Source organism: Rhea pennata, chromosome 1, assembly GCF_028389875.1.
Source record: "Rhea pennata isolate bPtePen1 chromosome 1, bPtePen1.pri, whole genome shotgun sequence".
Taxonomy (NCBI): domain Eukaryota; kingdom Metazoa; phylum Chordata; class Aves; order Rheiformes; family Rheidae; genus Rhea; species Rhea pennata.
The window spans coordinates 7,046,392-7,069,348 of NC_084663.1; the positions used below are offsets into that span (position 1 = coordinate 7,046,392).

The window sequence follows — 22,957 nt, forward strand, 5'->3', positions numbered from 1 at the left end:
AGAGACAAGCAACTACTGGAGCAAGTCCAGCAAAGGGCCACAAAGATGATGAAGGGGCTGAAGCATCTCTCATACAAGGAGAGGCTGAGAGAGCTGGGACTGTTCAGCCTGCAGAAGAAAAGGCTCCAGGGGTGAGGGGAGGGAATAACGATGATAGAAACAGACTTTTCTCAGTAGGACTTAGCAACAAGACATGAGGCAAGGGGCACAGACTGAAAAGGGCACCAATATAAGCTTCCCCCTTGCCCCTGCCTTCTGTGAGGTTGCCCAGAGAAGCCTCCAACTTCGGAGATACTCAAAACTTGACTGGACATGGCCCTGAGAAACCTGCCGTAGATGACCCTGCATTAAGCAGGTGGATTGGATGAGACAGTTTCCAAAGGTTCCTGCCAACATCATCCATTCTATAATTCTAAGGATATTATTATTTTTGGGGTAAAGGCACAAAAAACCAGACAAACTTCAAATACTTTAATGCTGGAGGCACGGACTGAAGGAAAGCTTATAGCAAACAAATCAAACTACTCAACTGTAAGGAGGGGAGAGAAGAGAAAAGGAAAAAAAAAAACATACACTAAATCCCTACAAATTAATCAAAAAAGATTTTTCTGCAATAAGTGATTTAATACAGCTATTTATCCAGTAAATTCTCTGTCTCAGGTCATAGGTTGCCACAATAAAAATGTTATATTTGTTTCAGAAGTGCTTCCTATTCTCCTTAATAAATTCATTTTCTCATAATACTACCATTAGCACGTCAACTTTGCTGCGTCACTGTGACAAGCTAGAATTTCTATGTACACATCTGCTTTTTTATTGGCTATACCACTTCTAATTCGAAAGATTACAGGCACAGTAAACAAGGAAGGCTGATAAACGCTATAAATCCTTTATTTATTCATATTATACAGGCACACTTTGGACATCACTTGTTTTTCCTGATTGCTTTGACATCTAGTCAATACACTTGCTCCTACAAAAGTTATAGAAAGTGCTCTCAAAGCACTTTTATGCCAGAAAACTAATGACAACACACACTCTGGTGGACTGAGCAGAATATCAGGTTCGAGTCTCTGCCACAATTTCTCTGGAATAAGCCTCACTTTGTATTCAATTTGCATATATAAGTGACTAGAACAGAAATACTGTTGCCAGAGTAATGACTTGGTTGTGCATATCCACCTTTCATCTGCTAACTCTGATACACAAGAGCTTCAGGGAGTCTCAGATTATTGACTATTGAATTCTCTTTAATGCAAGTCTAATGCAAAGCAAGAAATGATGGAGCTCACCTCTTCCTCTGGTTCATTTACTTCACTTTCATTTCCAGATTGTTCCTCTGTCTCTGCTCCACCTTCTTCTTCCTCTTCATCCTCTTCTAGATTCTCTCCTTCTGTAATAGAATCTTTGGAATCTTTGTCATTCACAAGTCCTGAAATTTGAAAAAAGGAGAAAATAAATAGAATAAATAGTATTTTTTTGCCTGTACTATTAGAATTGTATTGTATGTGTAAGATCACTTCAAAAGTCCATTGCTACTGAGCACTAAGTAAGCTAAGACTCCAATAGGTCATAATATTTGACTTCAGAGTGAAACGTTTTCTATATATAATTTAACACTTTCCTCTTAAAAAGGGGGAAAACTTTATAAGGAATGTTTAAAATCTTCCATGGAACAGTGATCAAAAAGTTGCGCTACGCAAGTGGCTTCGAAATGTCCTGAAACCCAGCATGCAATTTTAACTGAAAGGCACGCTGAAATGGGAGCACCAAATTACAGTACAAAAAAAAAAAAAAAAAAAAAAAAAACAGACTGTAGAAGGCACCAGGCCTCGGCAGTATTAGCTTCAGTACTTCACAACACTTCAAGAGAACCCTGAGATCTTAAAAAAGAGTATTTCAAAGCCTTCAAAGCTTCAGCATAATCTCCTTTGTCTACATCCTTCTTTCAGTGAAAAGCAAGTTTTAACACCTTGACTCTAACGTCTGAAATTTTAAAGGCTTTTGGAAAGTATGTTGCAAAGTAATGTTAATTCTGATTTATAGCATCACATTATCTTACACAACTGCAAGAGAATTATGCTCCATTTCAGGGTCCAATTTAGTCTTTGAGACAGACTATCAGAATTGTCTTCAGAAAACATATTTAAGAATTGAGCATGGTTTTGAAATTCAGAAAAAAAACCCACAGTTTTTAGAAAACAGTATTGCAAGACAGAACAAGCTTCCAGCACACAGTACTCCTTTTCATACGCTCTTAAATTTTTTTCATTAATCTCCAAGCCACTTAATCCTCCCGAGGCTCATGGCTTGAGCTAGCAGAAAGTGGTGCCGATGCCAGCCTTCTGCAACGGAGCACATCTAAGCCAGTAATTTTTCAAAGATTTTGTTAAAGAGTAAACACATTCACTATACAGTTTGTCATTCATATTTTAAAATTATACAAATCATACAGTTAGGATCGACCGTTAGCTTAGAGCTTTGGAACAGCAAAGGAATAACTAAATTCTGTGTTCCTGGCACTCCTCGTTTGCTTTCTGCCATAGAAAAAAAAATATTCTAATCTAATGAATCAAGTTTAAGGCTTGGAGACTGTAGTCACAGACCACTCGCTCTTGCTTTCTGCCCATGTGTCCATACATATGTGTTTTGGGAAGAGTATCTTGGTTTTACAATAGTTATGACTCTTGGGATTTGTAGTGGAGCTCAGCTCACTGAAGACTGATCCAAAAGCCCTGTCTACCAACACCCTGAGAATGTCACATTTCTACTTCCCAACTCTTGCTGATTTGTCCCAAATGTTTTCAGAGAGCAAAGGGGGGGGGGGGGGGACACAGGGGGACTACCTGATGTATTGTATGATTCTGTGTGCTGCAACAATGTCACTAGTAACGTGCACAGTACCAGTATTTTGGAGGTTTTTAGACCAAACCAGCTATCAAACAAACATTATTATCTAAAGATATACCAAGAATTGAACAACAGAATGCCTAGCTGTCATTGCATCTGTTTAATCAAATGCTAAACTCTACTTCTACTCAGTTCAAGTGACACAAAACTGAGTAATCCTTCAAGTTTAAAAACACTGCAAAAGTGGTACTGTTTAGGCACTCTGCTAAAGCAGTTATGGCCAAAACCACTCCTCAGCTTCCCGTGAGAAGGCAGATGTATACCATTCTTAACCAGAAGTCTGGGTTTTCTACAGAGCAGTGGCTTGGGGTACACTACATCTTTTTTGCCTCAACTCCAGCTGCCTTAAATGGACGCGACACACAGATAATGCAGTCAGATCTCTTTAAAAGATCTCATAACTTGACAGCTAAGATCACAGAGGTGAATCTTTACAGCCATGCCTAAGTTGGACAGAACTCAGAAGTAAAATGAACAGTATATATGGCCATATGGTATTCAGTGAAGATTTCAGTTCTGTGTGAACACGCACATTTCCTTCTTCATATACCACAGGTTTCAAAGCATCCTTTTTCCTATTTGGAAACATCACGCTCTTCAAAATCTGGGCTGCTCCATAATTACACAAGAGCTGCTTTTGAATTGCTCTCAGTGTTTTCTCACCTGCACAAAATCACCAGAGCGGCACAAGAACCAATGGCCAGGCACCAGCTCAAGGGCTGGGGACAACATGCCACCCTGGCCTTCTGCCCGGGGCTACATTTCAGACTGCCAAAGAGCAAAGCACATCACCTCTAGCAAGATTCCAGTATGTGTGTATATATATTATATATACATATACATACACACACACACACGTTTAATGCTGAATGAGTAATATCAGAAAAGCAAATTTTTACTTTATTATTTTTAAATGGTTGCTCTCCAACACCAGCTTATACTCAGCGAGGAACCTCCACTAAACTACACTGAATTCTACTGCTGTAACAACAACAGCGATTCAGAGAACAGAAATGATTATGATTTGCATGAAGGAAAGGCTGAACATCTTTCAAAACAATATTCAAATGTATGTAGCTAGTTGTAAATTACTACTTGACTATCATTTTGAGATCACAAAAGCTAGTAATTTAGATCATACCATGATGAATGTTTTACCTGCATCTCAGTTATTACATAGATAATTCTGAAGAATGTGACCTAAATGAAAAGCATTTTAAAAACACAAATCTGTCCTAAAATACAGTTTGCAACATTTTACCTGGCAACTGCATATACTCATCCCAGGGGGGGAAAAAAGATTATTCTGAAAATTAAACTTGTCCAGAAAGAAGCACTTATGTGGCTCTAATTAACACTTACAAAATCTGAAATTTACATATAAAAGCATGTTGTGAAAAAACAGGTCTTCAAATAAAAATCTGAGATTAGAAAACAGATCCCATTTAATAAAGAAAGAACGCCTTAGTTTCCAATAGCTATTAACAAAGGCTGCGTATGAAAGGTTTTAAGGTTAATATGATGACAAACACTACCCAAGTGTTCTACAGAAACACTAACCAATCTTACGTCAACCGAGCTGTGCTCCACACCTGACATTTGTTTCCAAAGCCAACCAATTTTAATACAGATGTCTTGGAACAGTTGATAAGTAAATATCACTGAAGACTGAGTAGGATTTACTAACATGCAGCCTAAGTACTACACACATTTTAAGAAAAAGACAGTTTAATAATCGAACTAAAGCTCAAATACACGAAAAAAGTCATCCTCTTGCCGCTACTGAAACATAAGCCAATTTAAAAGATTTGAAGGGTAATATAAGATTCAAAGTATCTGACAGCAATTTAATAACAAAACATGTTCTCTTCTTATTTTACTGTAGTTTCACACTAATGCTTACTTTAGCAATAGCTTTGGGCAAGTTCAGAATTGGGGAAGGAACAGAGCTGCAAACAACCAAGTAACCTAAGCACAAAGCTGGCTTACACCAGTGCTCATCAACCAACAGGCTCTGGTAACCAAGCGGGCAGATACTCCTTGCTTTTTGTAGTAAAGCTGGCTTGAACTTCCTAAATTTTTCTGAGAAAATTTATAGTTTTCTTTCTCACCCTTTACACCATACTGCTATATACATACCAAATATAATATCCATAGTATTCATGTTGACAATTTTTCTTCTTCTACGTATATCGATTTAGAGTTATGGGGACTCTATTTGGAGATCAGAAAATGCAAAGCAAATTATTTTTTTCATCACGCTTAAAAGACCAGATCATTAGAATCTCAATAGTTAGCTATCATCATGATGCAACTGATAACTTCAAGAAATCCAGAATTTGACAAAAAGACAATTACTCTTTCACAGATCCTTACCTAATTTTATTAAGAATTCTCGTTCCAATTCCTGCACCTGTCTGATTGCTTCTTCCAGAGAACTGCAGAGCTTTATCTTTGGTCTCAGCAGTTCCAGGGTATCACTGATCATATAGTCAATGTCTATAGGAAATGGATGGTCCTTTGTCCAAACATCCAAACTTTTTTTCCACCAAACATACCGCTAGAATATAAATATTCAAGTAAATTACATGCATGTAGACATTTATAAACTATGTAACTTATTTAACTACTTAACATTGTAATGTCTAGCCACATTTGTTCAGTAGAAAATATAAAAGATCTCAAATCACTAATCTATTTCATACAACTATTAGGTATTTTGAAGGCACTGAAGAAAAAATATAAAAGACTTGTATCATTTAAAATCTGGATTTTCATTTTAATTCTGCCTTTGAGTTGAAGCCACAGACATCAGGAATATGCTCCTTTTATCCTAACAACTGCCAGAAGTATAAAGATTGAACAAAAAAGTGCTGATGGGAAAGTGCCTAAGGATAAATTCTTTCAATGAAACATGAGCCCTTAGCAACTGTCCAGTTCAGCTTTCAAATCCTTTCTCTTTACCTTTTAAAGAAAATTCAGTCCCCCAAGGCATAGTATGAAGAAGGGGGAGAGGGGCAAGGAAGAGGAGGAACCACAAAAAACTAGGATGTTTAAGAGTTCAGCTATCAAAAAGTGAAAATTTGTCATCCAGTTATGCAAAGCTTCACAGTAAATTAGCACACATATCTTACAATAAATAGTAAAAATTAAATGTTGATTTTAAAAAAGTGAAACTAACAGTATAATCTAAGAACAAAGGGGTTGCAAAATTGCATCTAAAAATGGGGTACAAATAACAATCCTTATTTAAAAGCTGGTATGGTCAAGATACACAGCTGTTCAAATGTTAGCAAAAATATGACTTCTTTGTTGACTTATTTTAGGTTTAAAATGAGTTATTCTAGGTTTAAAATACAGTACTTCAAAACATCATTTTACATTTCATACACAGATAATTAAGTACATGCACCCCAAAGGTCTGAGATAAGTTGTTATCACCTTAATTTAGTTCATTTTTTAATATCTTTGCTTTATTATAATTTAAAGAGAAGCAGAAGAAAAAAGAAACAAGTCCAAGGAGTTTTAGCATGAACTCCATAGACTGGAATTCCACATCTCTCAGGGCAACCTGTTCAGGTGTTTTAACCCTATTTACTATGAAATCTCCCCCTGCCACCCTTATGTCTAAGGCAAGACTTGCCTTGCTGCAACTTCTGACCAACTTCAGCCTTGCACTGGGCACCCGAGAAGCATCTCACTTCTTAGCTGAAGCCAGCAACCATATCCCCACCTCTGAGCTTTTCCTTCTCCAAACTGAGAAAACCCACAACAGAGAAGTTGTGGTGACTTCCAGGTGACTCTCTCCTATCTGCTATGTTCCTTCTCTTCCAGGGAGCCCGAAACTCAGAATGTGGCCTCACAATTGCCAAACAGAAGAGGGGAAAAAAATCACCTCCCTCAACCTGCTGGCTACACCCATGCCAACACAGCCTACTATGCAGTCAGCCTTCATCACCTTACAGCTGACTCAGGTTCATGCAGTCCAGGACCTCCAGCTCTCTCCTCCTGCAAGGCTGCTTTCTAGGCAGTCAGTGCCAGACCATATTGTCGCATGGGGCTATTCCATCCCAGACTCAAGAGCCGTTATGTATCGTTGCTGGACTTCATGGAATTTCTGTCAGACCATTTCTTCAGTTGGTGAAACCCCTCTGAAGGGCAGCCCTAAACCTTCAGGGCACAAACTGCTACCTGCGTTTTCTGCAGTTGTTGAACCAACATTTAATGTATATAACATACATAATGTTTCATTTTGAAATTGAGAGAGAATTTAAAAAATTATAGTTCTAGAGAGCATTCAGAGAAATATATAAGCATATACTGACCTTAAATACATTAACTTGTTAAAGAAAGCTATTGAACTATATAAAGTTCAATTCATTTATACCTGAAAGTATACAAGGAAGCAATCAAGTTTTCGTTTGCTGGATCCTCTGTCAAAATACTGTCCACAGGTATCAAGGATGGTACAGACTAGTCTAATCCTGAAAAGATGCTCTGGAGGATCCAGTGGACTAGGACTACCATCAGGGTTCACACCAAATGATGTGAATGAATATAGAGTTCGAAATATTACAGCTGATTCTACCATCCGGTAATTGTAAAGCTCCCCCAAAAACTTGGCACTGCTGATCCGCCGTTGGTTAAACTTTGGCTGGTTAACCTTTAACAAAGAAAACAAAAAGTCCACCAAAAACACACATTTACTTTAGCATAGAGAGATAATAGAAAAAAACAGTGCAAATACTTGACAGAATGTTACTACAAGCGATTTTTTTTAGGGCTACATGTATTAAAGTACTGAAGACTTATGAAATATAGCCAACTAGTAAGTATTATAGGAGTATATCGTATCTCTGAAGTGTGTAATGACATTTCATTTCCCAGAAAATTCTTGTAATTATAACCTCTATCAAAATACGGGCTAGTTTCAAAAGTCACTTGAAGCTGCATGAATCTGACTGCATAGTGAAAGAAGAAATTGTACCCCCTTAGCACGGTAAGGGGCTAAAACAACTGTCCCAATAATCTTTTTTAATTTTATTTAAATGAACCAACATTAAGCAAACAATTGAAAGACAGGTACAAATATCCTCAGTCAAAAAAAATCAAGAATCTAAGGACTCTTTTCTGTAAACACAATTGTTTTCTTTTCATCATGAATAGATTAGTATGGCTTTATAAAAATGATAGTTTTTACCTCCATTCCTAGTCGAATATCCTCCAGCACTCCATCCACAACATGAATTCCAACATCTTCCTGGTAAAGGACCAGTCCAGCTAAGAGGTTGGCTACACAGTGAATACTATTATATTTCACATTCCAGATGTTAATCATACAGCATATAACATAGTCTTTTACTTCTGCATCCTGCCAAGGCAGCTTACGCATCTGTCTCAGGACCTAAATGGAATTTTAAGAAAAGCGTAACACTTAAGAGGTAAAGTATTAAATATTCACCTTCACCTCCCCTCTCTTGTGGCTGGGATGAAATCCCTATACACATGTGCAAGAAGTCTCCTCCACTTTTTCAAACATTCTCCATCTCTATAGTAACTATGGTAAATTTTTCATATGCAACCAAACTGCTGTCCTCCAGCTACTAACCAAACTGTCCAAATTTGTTTCATAATTTCTTTGCTCTTACATCTCTAACTGCAGCCTCTTCTCTTAGTCTGAAGATAAGACATTTAGCACAAAGATTGTTATTTTCTTCCCTACTCGTTTTCAATGCTATGGAGAGTTCAGGTCCTTGGCTAGAACACTTATCCGTTATGGTAGAAGAAATGAAATAATATTGACCATCAGGGATACAAAAACGATCTCTTTCCCTTTCAAGTTAAAGCAAACAAAAGAAAAAAAAACACATAACCCTACCACCTCTCCAAAAGTTAATACTACATCAGTTCTAACAAAATCTGAAACAAAGATTTCAAGCAGACATACCTTCTCTGTGGTGACCTTGGAGAGATCCTTGTAAAGAAGCTTACGAATATACTCCTGCAAGGGAGGACGTTTTTTCTTCACAGTTTTTTCAGCTGGAGGGGGATTACAGTAGTAGTAGGCATTTTCCACCATTGTAACATAGCGTGCATCAAGATGCATCGCTTGTTTTTTTCTCATCATTTGTTCCTGGAAACAAATGCAAATGGTCAGTTAAAAATGCTGAGATACTGTATTTTCAAACCAATGGCTTTTACTGCTAAGTTTGGGGGGGGGAGGAGGGAAGAACGTGAAAGGTTCTAGAAAAATAAATTAAAACCTTGAGTAGAGAGGAGAAAGGACCAAGCATATATATGGTTCTGTGCTGCTATTTCTAAGATGACTTTTATTTTCTGAAACCTGTTTTAGAGGATCCTTTATAAAAACATGGATTGTAGAGTTATTTAAAGTTTCACTAGAAATCTAAATATTCCTGTTTGTACAAAACATGACTTTAGTTAACCAGCATTAACAACCTTTTGACTAATGTCAAATAGCTGAAATATTGATTTCTTTGCACAAGCAGAGTGAATCAATGCAAGACTGCCAACCTACATTTTATAGCAATTTGAGATTCAAGAAAGTTTCTATCAATGATTTAAGTAGTGGCATTTTTCTGATTACATGATTCGTTGTTGCCACTTACCTGAAGAGAACAGACTGCAACAAAAAGAGTACCTTGAAGATGCATTTCAGGCAAAAAAAAAATCAGACAGATTGAAGTCTACTACCTGTATCATTATTACTGTGCTTAATTGTCAGGATTATCCATATCCCTTTTTCCTCACTGCCTACAATCTTCTCTCTATACTTATTTTTGGGTATGAACTGTAAGTTTAATTAATGACTTTTATAGATTTCTCAATTCTAAGTAGTCTGTACAAGAATAAGGTCATAGCCTTAAGCTGCTGGATTTTACAGTTAATGTGGGTGGAACTTAATTTCTTCATAAACAACATTTATATTTGTATGTCTATATATATATATATAAATAAATTTGTATGTCCATTAATTCATGTACATCATTTGATTCTGCATATTCTAAATCACTCAGGTTGTTCAACAAGAAAAGGAACTTCACTGCTTTAGACTTCACTGAATTTTTTAACAGGTAAAAATCAAATCATTTTGGTTTGGTATGCATCACTGCACTGTAATTTACAGCATCAAACCTATCAGAAAAACTAAGGTGATGGAAATTTTTTATTTCTTCACACAAATATTAGTACTGGAAATAATGTAATCCAAAGAGACAGGAACAACTGACATTCACAGGGGCCAGTAAACAAATGAAAAGAGTTTATATCTTCTTCCAGCTCTGATAAACAAGTACATTTTTTTTTTGTCCTGGTGAATTTTCTACTAAACTTGACTAAATTCAAGTTTCTTCTACAAGACAATGATTTAGCTGAACTGAAATACAAATGCACTCAAACAGCTTCTATGTCAATTTTAGGCTGCTGATTCAATGAGAAAGAACAGTTTTGCACAATACAGTAACCCAACATATAGACAATTTTATCCTAAATTATGTGCATCTATTGCCTAGAAGCACTGAATCTGACACAAACCCTAAGGCATTTCATTTTTAACCTTTTCTATGACATAAACGACCTCTTTTGATTCCCTAATAAGACTATTTCTTTCCAAATGGGAAATTTCTTTCAAGCGATTGCAAATTTACCTATGGTTGTTTAACATGTGCACAGTATTTGAGCAAGTACATAAATTGCTTTTGGTGCTGTCTGCACTTAGCAAGGAAAACCAATTACAGGAGAAAGCTCTACAACCTTGTGTCATACATACTACTATTACTTCAGAAATGTTTTTGGTCTTTCTAGATGCCTCATGAGAAAACACATCTTTGCTGCGGTATGACATTTATCGTGCTGTACCACAAACTGAAAATCAAAGTGGGGCAAAGCAAAACACGACAGAGAAGATGGTAGAAGGGCTTGCAAAGAAGATGTTAAACTACATCATTTGTTTATTTTCTGGTGTTATAGAGGTTACACATTACATTTTAAAGACAAGCTATAAATGAAATGTTTTTTCTTCTCAGGAAAGAGAATGTGCTAACTCAATGTTCAAAAATCACTGTAAATTCTTATTTTTCAAGCATTCCCAAGTACATACAGTAACTCTTTAAGTGGATATTATTAGGATGTCATTAAGATTAATCTCTATTAAAAATCATTACCCTTTAAGCAACTGTTTCTTTCAATCCTTATTCATTTAGGGTATCAAGACAGATGGTCAGGCAGGAAAAAAAAACATAGTACGATATCTACAGTAACAAAGAAACTTGATGCATTTCAGAGGAAAAAAGAAAGCAAGATCTAAAGTCTGAACTGTTTAAGCTAATCAGCTACTCTAGGCCCTTGTTCTGCTAGGGTAAAATGAACGCTATCTACAAAAAGAAAGCCAAAACACAAGATTTGAATTTTTTTTTCTCTTGATTTCCTTCTATACAAATAGATCATAAACAACATTAAAAAGTCCAGGCTAAAATACTAAGAGTGTGGGAAGGGGAAATCATGGACAAAACCTCTCTGCCTGTAAGGCATAACACAGACCCATCTCAAAAGAAAGTCTGGTGAGAAACAGGAGGGGCTTCTCTGGTTGGAAGTCTTGCTCCTCCTCAACTCAATCCCCCACAAAAAGCCAGTAAGGGCAACTTACATTGCATTAAACTGATGAGAATTAATTTCTGTGAAGTAAAATGAAAGACAGGAGAGACCAAATAAAATATAATAGCCAGAAAGACAAATTCAGAGGAGCGTCTCAGAACATGTCCAACATTGCGTTCTCAGGTGGTATCGAGACATTGAAACTGTCCGACTTGCAATACACCCTCTCTCCTCTTCACTGCCTATAGTGCCTTGTCCTGCTACTTCCTCCAACAAATTTTTAAATTTCTTGGAAGTCTTTTTTTTTTTATATTTATAGTGAATTAGTATATTCTACTTCTAATAACAACAATTACTTTGTCACAACTTGTCTTACTCTGTGCAATCAATATTTTCTTAGTTTCCACTTAGTCTATACAAGAAGCACCCCTAGCACTGAGCCACTGTGTAGCTTAAATTATAAATGTTATAAATACAAATGATACTGCATTAAAATTGAAAAGACAATTTGATACAGCTGTTTGAATTGAAGGATCTTTCTTTAAAAATCTTATCAAGGAATTTGGTATACCAAAAACCAAAGCTTTAAATATGTTTAACAAAATGGCATAACACAAGACTTTAATATTTTAACATGATTAAGTTATGAGAATCATATACTATAGTGCTGATCTTCCTTCTAAAGCATCCGTTCAAATAATCCACTTAGACCAATATGACAGCCAAGCCAGCTTCACAGCAGTATTTTAAAATTGCATGAAGGATATCAAACTTGAAAGATATCCCAAGAACGATCAATAGAAATAAACATTGCCCCAAATAAAAGCGAGTATTAGCACAAATATTTTCATGCAAAATAATTAGTTTTTCATTCCCCATCATTAAAACATCTTTGAGTAATTTGCAAATTATCACATAGTTCAATGTAGTCATTAAAAGTTTCTCTAGAATAAAGTCAGGCAGTCCCTTAGTAAGTCTGCAGCAGTTTTATGTAATTATTTAAAATCCATTCTTAACTATCTTCTTGTACATCATGATAAAGCAATATTGTCTTTAATATGGAGATATAGAGCCTATCCAGCACCTTATAACAACATACATCTTCAGCAGCGAAGATTAAGGCTAATTATTTGGAAAAAATCAACAGGCCTTAACTCTACCCGTAACACTCATTGGTCTGATTGGCTTTACTTCATTTTTCCACAAGAACTCAATTAATCTACTTTGGGAGTAATCTTTTCAACAGTCCACACTGACCAGTACCATAAACCTACAATCCAATTTGTATAATACTATTTAAGTCAAAATCAGATTTCTGTATTTACTGTAGGACAGTAGCAGAAGATGCATACACTGAGATAATAGACGGTGGGACTGAATGCACCCTCAGCAAGTTCACAGGTGACACAAAACTGGCAGGAGGGGTTGAGACAGCAGATGGTTGCACTGCTATTCAGAGCAACCTAGACAGGCTGGAGAAATGAACAGAATCTCATTACATTCAGAGGGAAATGCCAAATCCTGCACATGGGAAGGAATAATGTCTTGCACCAGTACAGGATGGGTGATGACTGGCTGGAGAGCAATGCTACAAAGAATGACCTGGGGGGACTGGTGGTTTTGTCCACCAGTTGAGCATGGGCTGGCAACGCAGTCTCATGGCAAGGGCAGCTAATGGTATCTGGGGCTACATTAGGCAAAGTATGGCCGACTGGTTGAGGGAGGTGATCCTTCCCTTCCATCCAGCACTGGTGAGGCCACATCTGGAGTGCGGTGTCTAGTTCTGGGATCGTCAAGAGAGGAGAAACACGGTCCTGGGCAACCTGCTCTATCTGACCCTACTTGAGCAGGGAGGTTGCACCAGATTATTTCCAGAGGTCCCTCCCAACCTCAGAAATTCTGCAATTCTGGCATCAGCTGACAAATCTTTCAAAAATCTGAGTTTCAAGTTATAGAACACTCCGTAACAAGTAATTGCAGGCCAAGAATTTGGAATTTGTTTGTTCACTCCTTTCCTTTTGCAACTACATCACTGCAATAAACAGTATTACATTCAAAGTTATAACTGCATAAACAAGAAATTCAGAAAGAAATGGAATTTTGTGGGAAAAAATTTAGAGCAACACATGAAAGTACGCAACAACTGCTGCTACTATTAACTCTGTAGAATGAGTAGGGAGGATATGGACACAAGAGAAAAACCTAGCAAGTGTAAGCTTAATCTTTGCTAAGATAGGGGAAAGAGTACAGGAGAAAGAGTGCTATTTCACAGCTTTAAAGAGCTGTGCTTCTAAACACAGATTTCAAACACTTAAACCATTCACTTCCAAAGGAGGAGAACATTTCCTTTCTTCTCCAAGCCTAGAGAATATTTTCTTTAAAAGTAGCTTGTTTACTGCAGATACCTCTGTCTATGGTCTTCTTTCACCGCAATGCACAGATCTGAAGGTCAGAAGGGAAACACTGAACAGTCTAGTCAGACATCCAATATAACCAAGTGGTTTATTAGTTAGCTTTTTTGCCTGTATCTACTTAAACTGCTTCTGGTTTTAATGAAATTTCCTAATGTTGGTAGCAGTCTTGAAGGCACTTTTTTGACCATGTTTGAATCAGCTCCTTACCTTGGGCACAAAATTTTATCATCTTCTCTCAAGCTAGGAAATGTCATTATTCAGGGCTAAAATTCATACACTAAAAATTTTCAGAGACCTAAAGCTAATCTTTCATTATCTCTAAATCTTTGCTGGTACTTATCTAGACTTATGGATAACACCTTAATTACAAATCTCAATTTCTGTAACACCTTCTTATAAGCCTTTGCAAACTTGCTCTTCGTATTTATAACCCCAGATTATGTTACTCAGAGAACAGAAACCTACTTGACAACCTCTTTACCTCTAGTTAAAATAGCTCATTATTATCTCCTGTTTTACTAGCTAGCCTTTTATCCTCAAATAGTATCTCATTTGTGTATTTAGGTTCAGTGTCTATATTCCTTCAGCCTCACCCTCAGGTTTTGACCCATCTATGAACGACTATGCATCATCGAAACGTATTCTTTGTAGCTGGAATGTAGTAAACTTTTACTTCCAGTCTCTTTATGCTTTCTTTGAAGTGGTAAACAGATAAGCCAACTGGATTTCTCCAGAATATTTTCAGAAAACTATTCTCCCTGGAGGTGCAGTCTGAGAGCTGAGACAGCTCTAGACAGGCTGTAAATAACAAGATGATACAAGCCCATGAGAATGCAGACAAAGGCTGACACCCCCAAAGCTGCCCAGGACTTGAAAAACAGACCATCTGAGTGCCCTTTCTGCCATGGAAAAGAACAATATCTCAGGAAAACCAATTCTATTTCCTTTGTACACAACTCAATTTTTATGAATCTCCAAGATGAGGTAAGAATCTTGTGGCACTAAAATGGTAATCAAGTTTAGTAGGATGTTCAAAGAGTCAATAAGGTTATCCTCCCTGAGCATTCAGGATAAAACTTAGTGAAGGTTTTCATTTATTAGCGAACAAATACTGTAACTGCCATTTAAGATATTAATTGCAATGACTGTTATAGTCAGAGCACAGCATGAATCTAGAAAATAAAAGAAATAATTAATTAGTTCAGTACATGTTCCCCCTCAATGAGACTTTTTTTTCTCTTACCAAAAGAACACTGGTTCTTAAGTGAGATTCTGGTGATCTAAACAGGAATCTTCCACAGGTTTCCAATAGAGTACACGCCATTTCAATGTGGTGATGAGAAAAGTCAGACAGAAGCATCTGGTATATATTCATATAAAAAAAACGCAACGTTAAACATCTTTTTCCACTACAGAAAATAATACCTACTTGACTTTACACAACTATTTATTTTTCCTTCAAAAGGAATATGGAATACCAAATTGATTTCACTCATTCATTTTCATTTGTTATAGCCCACTTTTAATTAAGGGCTCTATGTTCAAGATAAAGTTGAATGTTTATCAGCACACAAATCAAGATGGCATACCTAGAAATTAATGATTTGCAAGGTAAATTTTGCTCCTCAACAAACAGAAGTCCTGCTAAGATGGCATGCTAGTTTCTGCAACCAGTGAAAAGCTTTCTACCTCTACCTCACCCTTACTGGTTATTTGTAAAACATTATTTTAAATCAACACAGTAAAAAGAAAAGCTCATTTCCAGCTTTGCAACAAATAATGGATGAATAAGTAGAGACTCTACCATTACTTTCCATGGAAAATCATTAGCAATTTGGTTCTGATGTCCAAAGATGGAAGTATATGTTAATAGACTCATACTATCACTAAATTAAAACATCCTAATTTCTAAGAATGATTATAATAAAGCATCTTCACAGACAGAAACAACAGTTTAAAACATCATATGCGATGAATTTATTGATAACATCAGCAGCACAAATATGAGGGAAAAATGGGATGGGTATGCATTTTCAGCATATACTGCAGCACATGAATATTACAGCACCTACCTTTAAACAGTGGAGAGTATCATTTTTGGAGAACATCTTAAATTTGGTAAGCTCACCAATAAATCTCACAGTTTTATTCTTTGTTTCAATATTGATCTGGTCCTTTTTTCTCACCTTAAAAAAAAGGGAGAAAAATGCATTTAATTCTAGGCTGTCAAATGCCTTCCTCTTACAAGATTATTTTCATCTGAAAGCACCTGATAAACTAGGGAATTGAGACATGTTAGGGTTTTGTTTGTTTCCTTATGTTCTATCTTTACCTATCTTTGGATTTCCTAAAGTTTACTCTACAACCTTGTTTCTTCAGGAGCTTCTGGACTTTCTTCCCTTCATCCCACAGAAAACTCAGTCCTCTAACACATCAATAGTTATACACACACCAACCTGGCCATTCACCTTTGGCCACGGTGAAGCTAGTGGTTAGGTATTCTATGCTCTAAATCAATATGATCACCAGTATAGTTCCTAAAGGAAATACCAAACTGTGAGTCAGGTTTAACAAAGCACAAACCGTCTCCCTCCTGCTCCACAACGCCTCCCCCCACTTTTTTCCCCTCCCTTAAAAAAGGGTGTCCAACATAACTCCAGTAACTTCAAAGAACGGCTCTCCTATTTCTAAGCACAATCATGTTCAGCAAAATACAAATTATGATATTCTTCCATAATTTATCAATTTTTTCCTGAGAACAGATAACTTCATGTAGTTAAAACAAGATTTGAAGAAATTTGAATAATTCATATGCTACTTCACTGACAATATTTACAAAATAATAATTCTGAAATCTGTAAGATAAACCTCAGAGAACACTAAAGGAGTCATCACTGAGTGCCCTAACTAATTCTACTACAAAACTTAAAACACAGTGGAAGAAACAACATTGAAAAATATATTTACAAGCAACGAAAATTTTATTTCCATAATACAGCTGAATACTAATTTTTCCTTTTTAAAGGAATGGATGTTTCGGAATTTATGGATATTTTAATTAATTATTTTAGAACAGTAGTCTTGTGGTGGAGGCTACTATTAGTATAGGCCACATTTGATTCTATTTGTAAGTTATTAAATATACAAAAACCTCTGCAATTGAACAGGGTTTGCACTTTTTTGCAGCTCTATTGTCATTGTTTTATCATATTACAGTTCAGGTTGAATTATTTTAACATTAGAGACTGAAAGGGACAGTACAAACTATGTATATACATATGCACATACAATAAAATGTAAAAATTTTAATGTACAAATGAGTCTAGCATTCTATAACAAATCAGTTCAAATCACCTAATATTATAAATGTCACTGAATTTTAGAATTAGCATCTGCATAATATCAAGCATTATTTTTTTCCCCCAGAAAAGATGTTGTTAAGATCAATTAATTTGAACGCAAAAATAACCAAACTAACAAAACATACATGAAATCTGAAATCTCCTCTTAGCATGGAACAAAGATCTTCTGCTACATCAGACATACAGGGATGCAATGTGGCAACCAGTCTTGCATAGAACGGTAGCAAATCCAACCTGCAAACAAAGGTTACACACATATATAAACTGAGACAGTAAAACGTACTTTATGTTCTAGAGGATGACTGTGCATATACTGGCAATTACGTACATATAACTTTACTGGCTCATACTTTAAGTTCCATTTAAACTTTCAGTTCATTTAAAAGTAACAATGTAAAAAGGTGTATTACTACATCATATTAGGACACTTCAGAGTTGATTTTCTTCCAAAATCTTTGCTTTAAGTGAAATGTCAAATGTGTCTTAACCGCGGAGCTGGTAACTTTTTCTCCATTCCACCTACTATTATTCAGAAATTTAAAAATACAAAGAAAATTAAGATGTCTGTCAATATGCCAAATGACAAAAATTGAGACAAATGCACTAGTTATTACTCAAAAAAAATAGTAACAGCAAATATAACTATTAAGGTAAAAACTACTTTATTTTTAAGCCAGTGAACTTCTAAGTGAATACAGGAGAGTTATTAAACAAAAAGCTCAGCAGATGATGTGAAATGGCAACCGTTCTTCACAAATCCTAGCTAATATTCCCATATAAAATAATATTTCAAAATTGTTTATTAAAATAAAATTTCCATGCTTTATCTTTTCTTGACTACACTCCTTTATAAACATTTCCCTTTCACAGTAATGCTTTTTTCCCTTAGGGGATTTTGGCATGTGATTTATGTTTTCCTTAGTTCATACTTTTTTCTTCCAAACACAGACTTTATCAGCTTGTAAAAATGGGAGAGATGCCTTTAAACCCTGGTTCATGGCATCACATAATAGGAGAGAAAATGTAACCCAGAGCTGCTTTGCCTAAAAGTGCACGCATGCCACTTCTAAATGCCGAGAACCAATTGCACAAATCTCATGCCTGAGTCTTGCAATACAGGGAGGAAATTCTATTAAAAAAGCAAAACAAAACAAAAAAAAAAACCACACACAACCAAAAATACATTGTTGTTCTTATTCACAAAATATGTTATTGCTGTAAACAGAAAAGAACTCTGGAACAAATCTACTGTTATAAATGGAAACATCCTAAATTTACATACAGGTAAAATGAGAAATTATCAGCAAGGGAAAAATGGGTCTTTCTTCAGATTACACTTTACGAAGGATTAAGGTTTCCCTTACCACCAGACCAAAAAAAAAAAAAAAAACCCAAAGATACCACCAACAAAGCCTGAAAAGCACATTAAAATCAATATACACTGAGCTTGCCCTGTTACAAGAATGTAACTAGATTCAAGGACATTAGCAAGACAAATCCCACCCCCCACCCCCTACCCCCCCCCCAAAAAAAAAGCATATTGCACAACACCAGTATAAAAAAGGGGAGGAAATGTTGCTGGAGCACATTTCCAAGACCTTCAGCATCCATACAGAGAAGAGATTATTATGTATTTACATCATGGATGGGAAGAACTGGAATATACCACCTGGAAAAGGCAAAGCTAGGGTAGCCCGCTAATAAGGCATGAAACTCCTGGTGAAACATTACAGGTATCTCAGTTACCTATTTAACAGGTTTTTATTCTTTCTCGTTAACCAATAACTGAACCAGTATTTACATTTTTCAAGCCTGTGGGAAAACACAGTCAAGGGTGACTAGCCACAGCAAATTACTACTATGTTATTAAACATGTAGCTATTAAACATCTAGCTGTTAACTCTCAGAAGCGAAGGACTCACTGCTTCGCACGCACACACACGTTAAATTAAAGTAGGACTTCGGTTGAGCTGAGGAGGCATGTTTTAAATCGAGGGGATTACTTTATGGCATTTCTTTCAAAACAAACAGCGGAAAGTTTTATTCCGATCTGAACATGTACCTGCCTGCTGAGAGCTGATATTTTCATCTCTGTCAGCTGAACACACCTGGGGAAAAACTAAATCTTAGAGGCCATTGTTGGTACTCCACCGCGGAACACACAAGGTTTCTTCATGGGGAAAAATATTACGACTGGATATTTCTAAGTAGGTGAAATATAATATGGAAAAGCCTTGGGTCAATTACTGTGAGACTGGCACTCCGAGACTGAATCTGTTTGCGCTCTCGCACAGGAGACAAAATTACCATTCAAAACCGGAGACGCTGCAGGGTCAGTGGCACCATCTACCGGTACGTGCAGTCAGGCTAATCTAACCTGATTTTTCTTTCCGTAAAGATTTTCTCTTTCTTGAGAAAGAAGGGGCAGAAACTAATAAAAAAGCCACCGCAAGGCTTTCTGCTCCTGCTCTTCTGCATTACAAAGCAAGCTGGGCCTCCAGACGGTTGAGGTGTTTATCCTCTGAAGCCCACCTCAACCAGCCCGGGCGTCAGCTAACGCAGCTAGAACCCGCCGCTCCCGACCGCTTTCATTTTGCCCAGATACCTCGGACTGAAACCTACTCGACTCCGGATCTCCAGGTTGCACAGACTACGCTTTAGCGAATTCCTTTTTGTAGGATTTTAAATGTTGTTTGCCAACAACCTAACGGCTTTGTTCAGTTAAACCCCTAACTGCAAGTGCTCCAGGACTGGGGCACCCAGAATTTTGTAACAACAAAGAGATCAGGAAAGAGCGCAAGAGACGGTTTGGGCGCTCATTACCCGTAATTCTGCTAGGCAGACGGCTTGAAAAACGAAGCGACGGCGAAACACAGCATTCCTGCCTTGTAAACACAGCCATAATCCAAACAAATGAAATATAGTCACAGGTCCTGCACAGGCACCAACTGCCACACACGCTATTCAGTGGGAATGAAGCTATGCTGTGGCGCTTTCATACTATCAGATTAGAAGAGGGTGTCTTCTGTTTTTTTTTTTGTTTGTTTGTTTGTTTGTTTCTCTGCTTTGGCATAAACTCCATAATTTAAGCATTTTTATCCTCAAACAAGAGACCTCTGAAATATTGATGAGGCAAATTCAACAGAACAAAAAGGACCTTGTAGTGGAGGATTTTCTCAAGTTCAGACGTTGAAAGACTGATATACAGAGGTTTGCAGATTTGAGTTAAAATGCTCATAAATACTTAATATTCAAGAAGCCGTTAAATTCTGAATTAAGAAAAACCAATGCTAAAATTGCCATACCATGAACAACATCTCCTTGCTCAGTAAACAGTTAACTTTATAGATCAGCATATATGGGAATGGAAAAATTAGAACCCAAACCAAGTAACTTATTTACTGTTTAGCATTTGCTTAGAATTGTTTAGAACTTATTTTAAATTTCTTATATTGTAAAACAAACAAAAGACCTAGCAAGATTACAGTATGCAAATAAACACTAGTAATTATGTAGGTCTGCCCAAGAAAATAATTCAGCTAGTTAGCGAAGAACGCCCTACGACTGTAAGCAGCACTGGTTAAATCACTGCACTGTCACTTCAGAACAAATCTTATTGTCCTGAATTAAAAGGCTAATATTTAGTTTTAAATCAACTTTTCAGTGCAAGTCCAAAAGCCACTTGTATACTAGCATTCATAATCTTCAAAAAGGGCTTTCTGTTCTGTTTGGTTTGAGGTTCAAGCTGCAGCTGAAGATTTACATGTAATCCATTCATAAGTATTCAACAGAGCACTTTAATGCTGCACTATTCTGACACTAATCTACAGTTAGTTAAAGGAAAAAATGCCTTCTTTTTTTGCCAAATTAAGTTTGCTCTCTTGAAGAATCATGCATTTGTCCCAGTCTATCTAACCCTAATGGGAGCAAGAAAGTTCCCGACAGTACTGCCATGATAACAGACCTAAAAAAAAGTATTTACATTAATTCTCAAACTCAAAAATATGTTTTTTGTAATTTCTTGGTACAAGTGTTGTGCCTGCATGTTTCCTAAATATGTGATCTCTCAAGAGAATGAACAGAAGTTATTGTTATTTAAGTATCTTATCTCGGCTGCCAACGTAATAGCTAGATTTAAACTGCATTATCTGATATGCTTGAACACTAAATATATTTGAAAAATATACAGCTTATCCACATCCTATGAGGACACTCTTCTTCTCTACCTTAAAAAAACCCAACAACAACAAAGCAAATAAACAAAAAGTAAAACCCACCAGACCCACAACATACTTTCTGGCATTTTTGTTTCTCTGTTAGTATCCTGGAGGCATGTTGTAGAAATTCCTGGAATTTGGGGTATGGGAAACAACAACCACCAGCCCCCCCCCTCAAACTCAAACCCCAGTGTGCAGCAATAATAACAGAGGATAAAGAGATATCTGCATGACTCAACTAAGAGATTCTTGTAAAGAAAACACTTTTAAGACACAGTATACAAAATTCTGAAGACAGTGTTTTGTGTTTTTCAAAATCAGTTTGTAGCATTTTATAGTAACTGTCAGCACTGTATGCTATATACATACTTCGAGTTTTTCCACAAATACTACAAATACTGACTCAAAGACAGAAAACGGAATTACTTCTTTACCGACTGCAATAGATACATTTAAATACACAGGCAGACTCCCCTTGAAAAGCATCTGCATGCATAGGGAGTTCAGCTGATATTTTCATCGTGCCTGTGATTCAAATTTAGCAGCTCAGTCAGCAAAACCAGTTCCTCCAGCTTAGTAGCCCCATCAGAGAAGGGCATCACCGATGCAGGCAAAAGGACAGGAAGATGTATGCAAGTGGACATCTTAAAGTTGGAAGACAGAGTGTTAATTAGTCTAGTGGGTCTCAGAGTAGACAGGAGAAAAAGGTATAAAAGAAAGGAAAAAAAGTTTTACAAAGAAGGGAAATAATCAAAGAATAACAATGAAGAAATCAGTTCAGAAATAGCTTCAGTATTAGTTCCAACTATTAAAGACAAGAACTGTTAAAGATAATAGCTGTCAAGAACCAACCACAGTATCTACACTGTGGATTAAATTCCCACACAAACATGAATCAATTGATCTTGTTATTTATTCTTTTTTTTTCCCCACAAAATTAGTGGGATAGCTATCATCAGGAAGACAAAAGAAATCATCAGCAAAGTAGAGAATATATAAATCAAAGGAACATCTCCTTTTGTTATAATGTTACAATATTACAATATACTGGGAATTTTACCTTTCTTTTGATGGGATTTGTGACACCACACTGCTAGTTTACAAGCTATTGTGTTGTTCTGCTCTAAAACTGCTTCTGCTGTGCAGAATGTTAACAAGTTCCTTCAGGTCATTATCATCTAATACACTTCAGCTTATGCAAAACAGACTTAATGCACTTTCTAACAGGTTCCAAGAGTTAATGATCAATCTGAAGAACATGACTTCCTGTACAGTGCAAGGAAGAAATACAGGGGAGTAGTACAAATATTACTGTATGTTCACAGACCAACCATTAAGTCACTTCCATTTTGCAAACATATATGGTAAACTCTCTATTAAGGCAGAGCTCAAGACAGAAGTCTAAATCATCCTGCTGATTTACATTGCTGCATATGGCATG

At 36.5% G+C, this 22,957-nt stretch overlaps 1 protein-coding gene across 3 annotated transcripts in view; it reads right to left on the reverse strand.

Moving 5' to 3' along the window:
- UPF2 (UPF2 regulator of nonsense mediated mRNA decay) overlaps positions 1-22,957 on the reverse strand; it is a 71,395-nt gene that overhangs the window by 22,517 nt on the left and 25,921 nt on the right. For all 3 annotated transcript variants that reach the window (XM_062580716.1, XM_062580726.1, XM_062580734.1), the window contains exons 9-16: positions 17,425-17,533; positions 16,010-16,123; positions 15,181-15,297; positions 8,858-9,043; positions 8,111-8,314; positions 7,298-7,573; positions 5,287-5,470; positions 1,293-1,432 (exon numbers count right to left, since the gene is read on the reverse strand). In XM_062580716.1, coding sequence (XP_062436700.1) covers positions 1,293-1,432; positions 5,287-5,470; positions 7,298-7,573; positions 8,111-8,314; positions 8,858-9,043; positions 15,181-15,297; positions 16,010-16,123; positions 17,425-17,533 — 1,330 coding nt within the window. The remainder of the gene's footprint in view (positions 1-1,292; positions 1,433-5,286; positions 5,471-7,297; positions 7,574-8,110; positions 8,315-8,857; positions 9,044-15,180; positions 15,298-16,009; positions 16,124-17,424; positions 17,534-22,957) is intronic.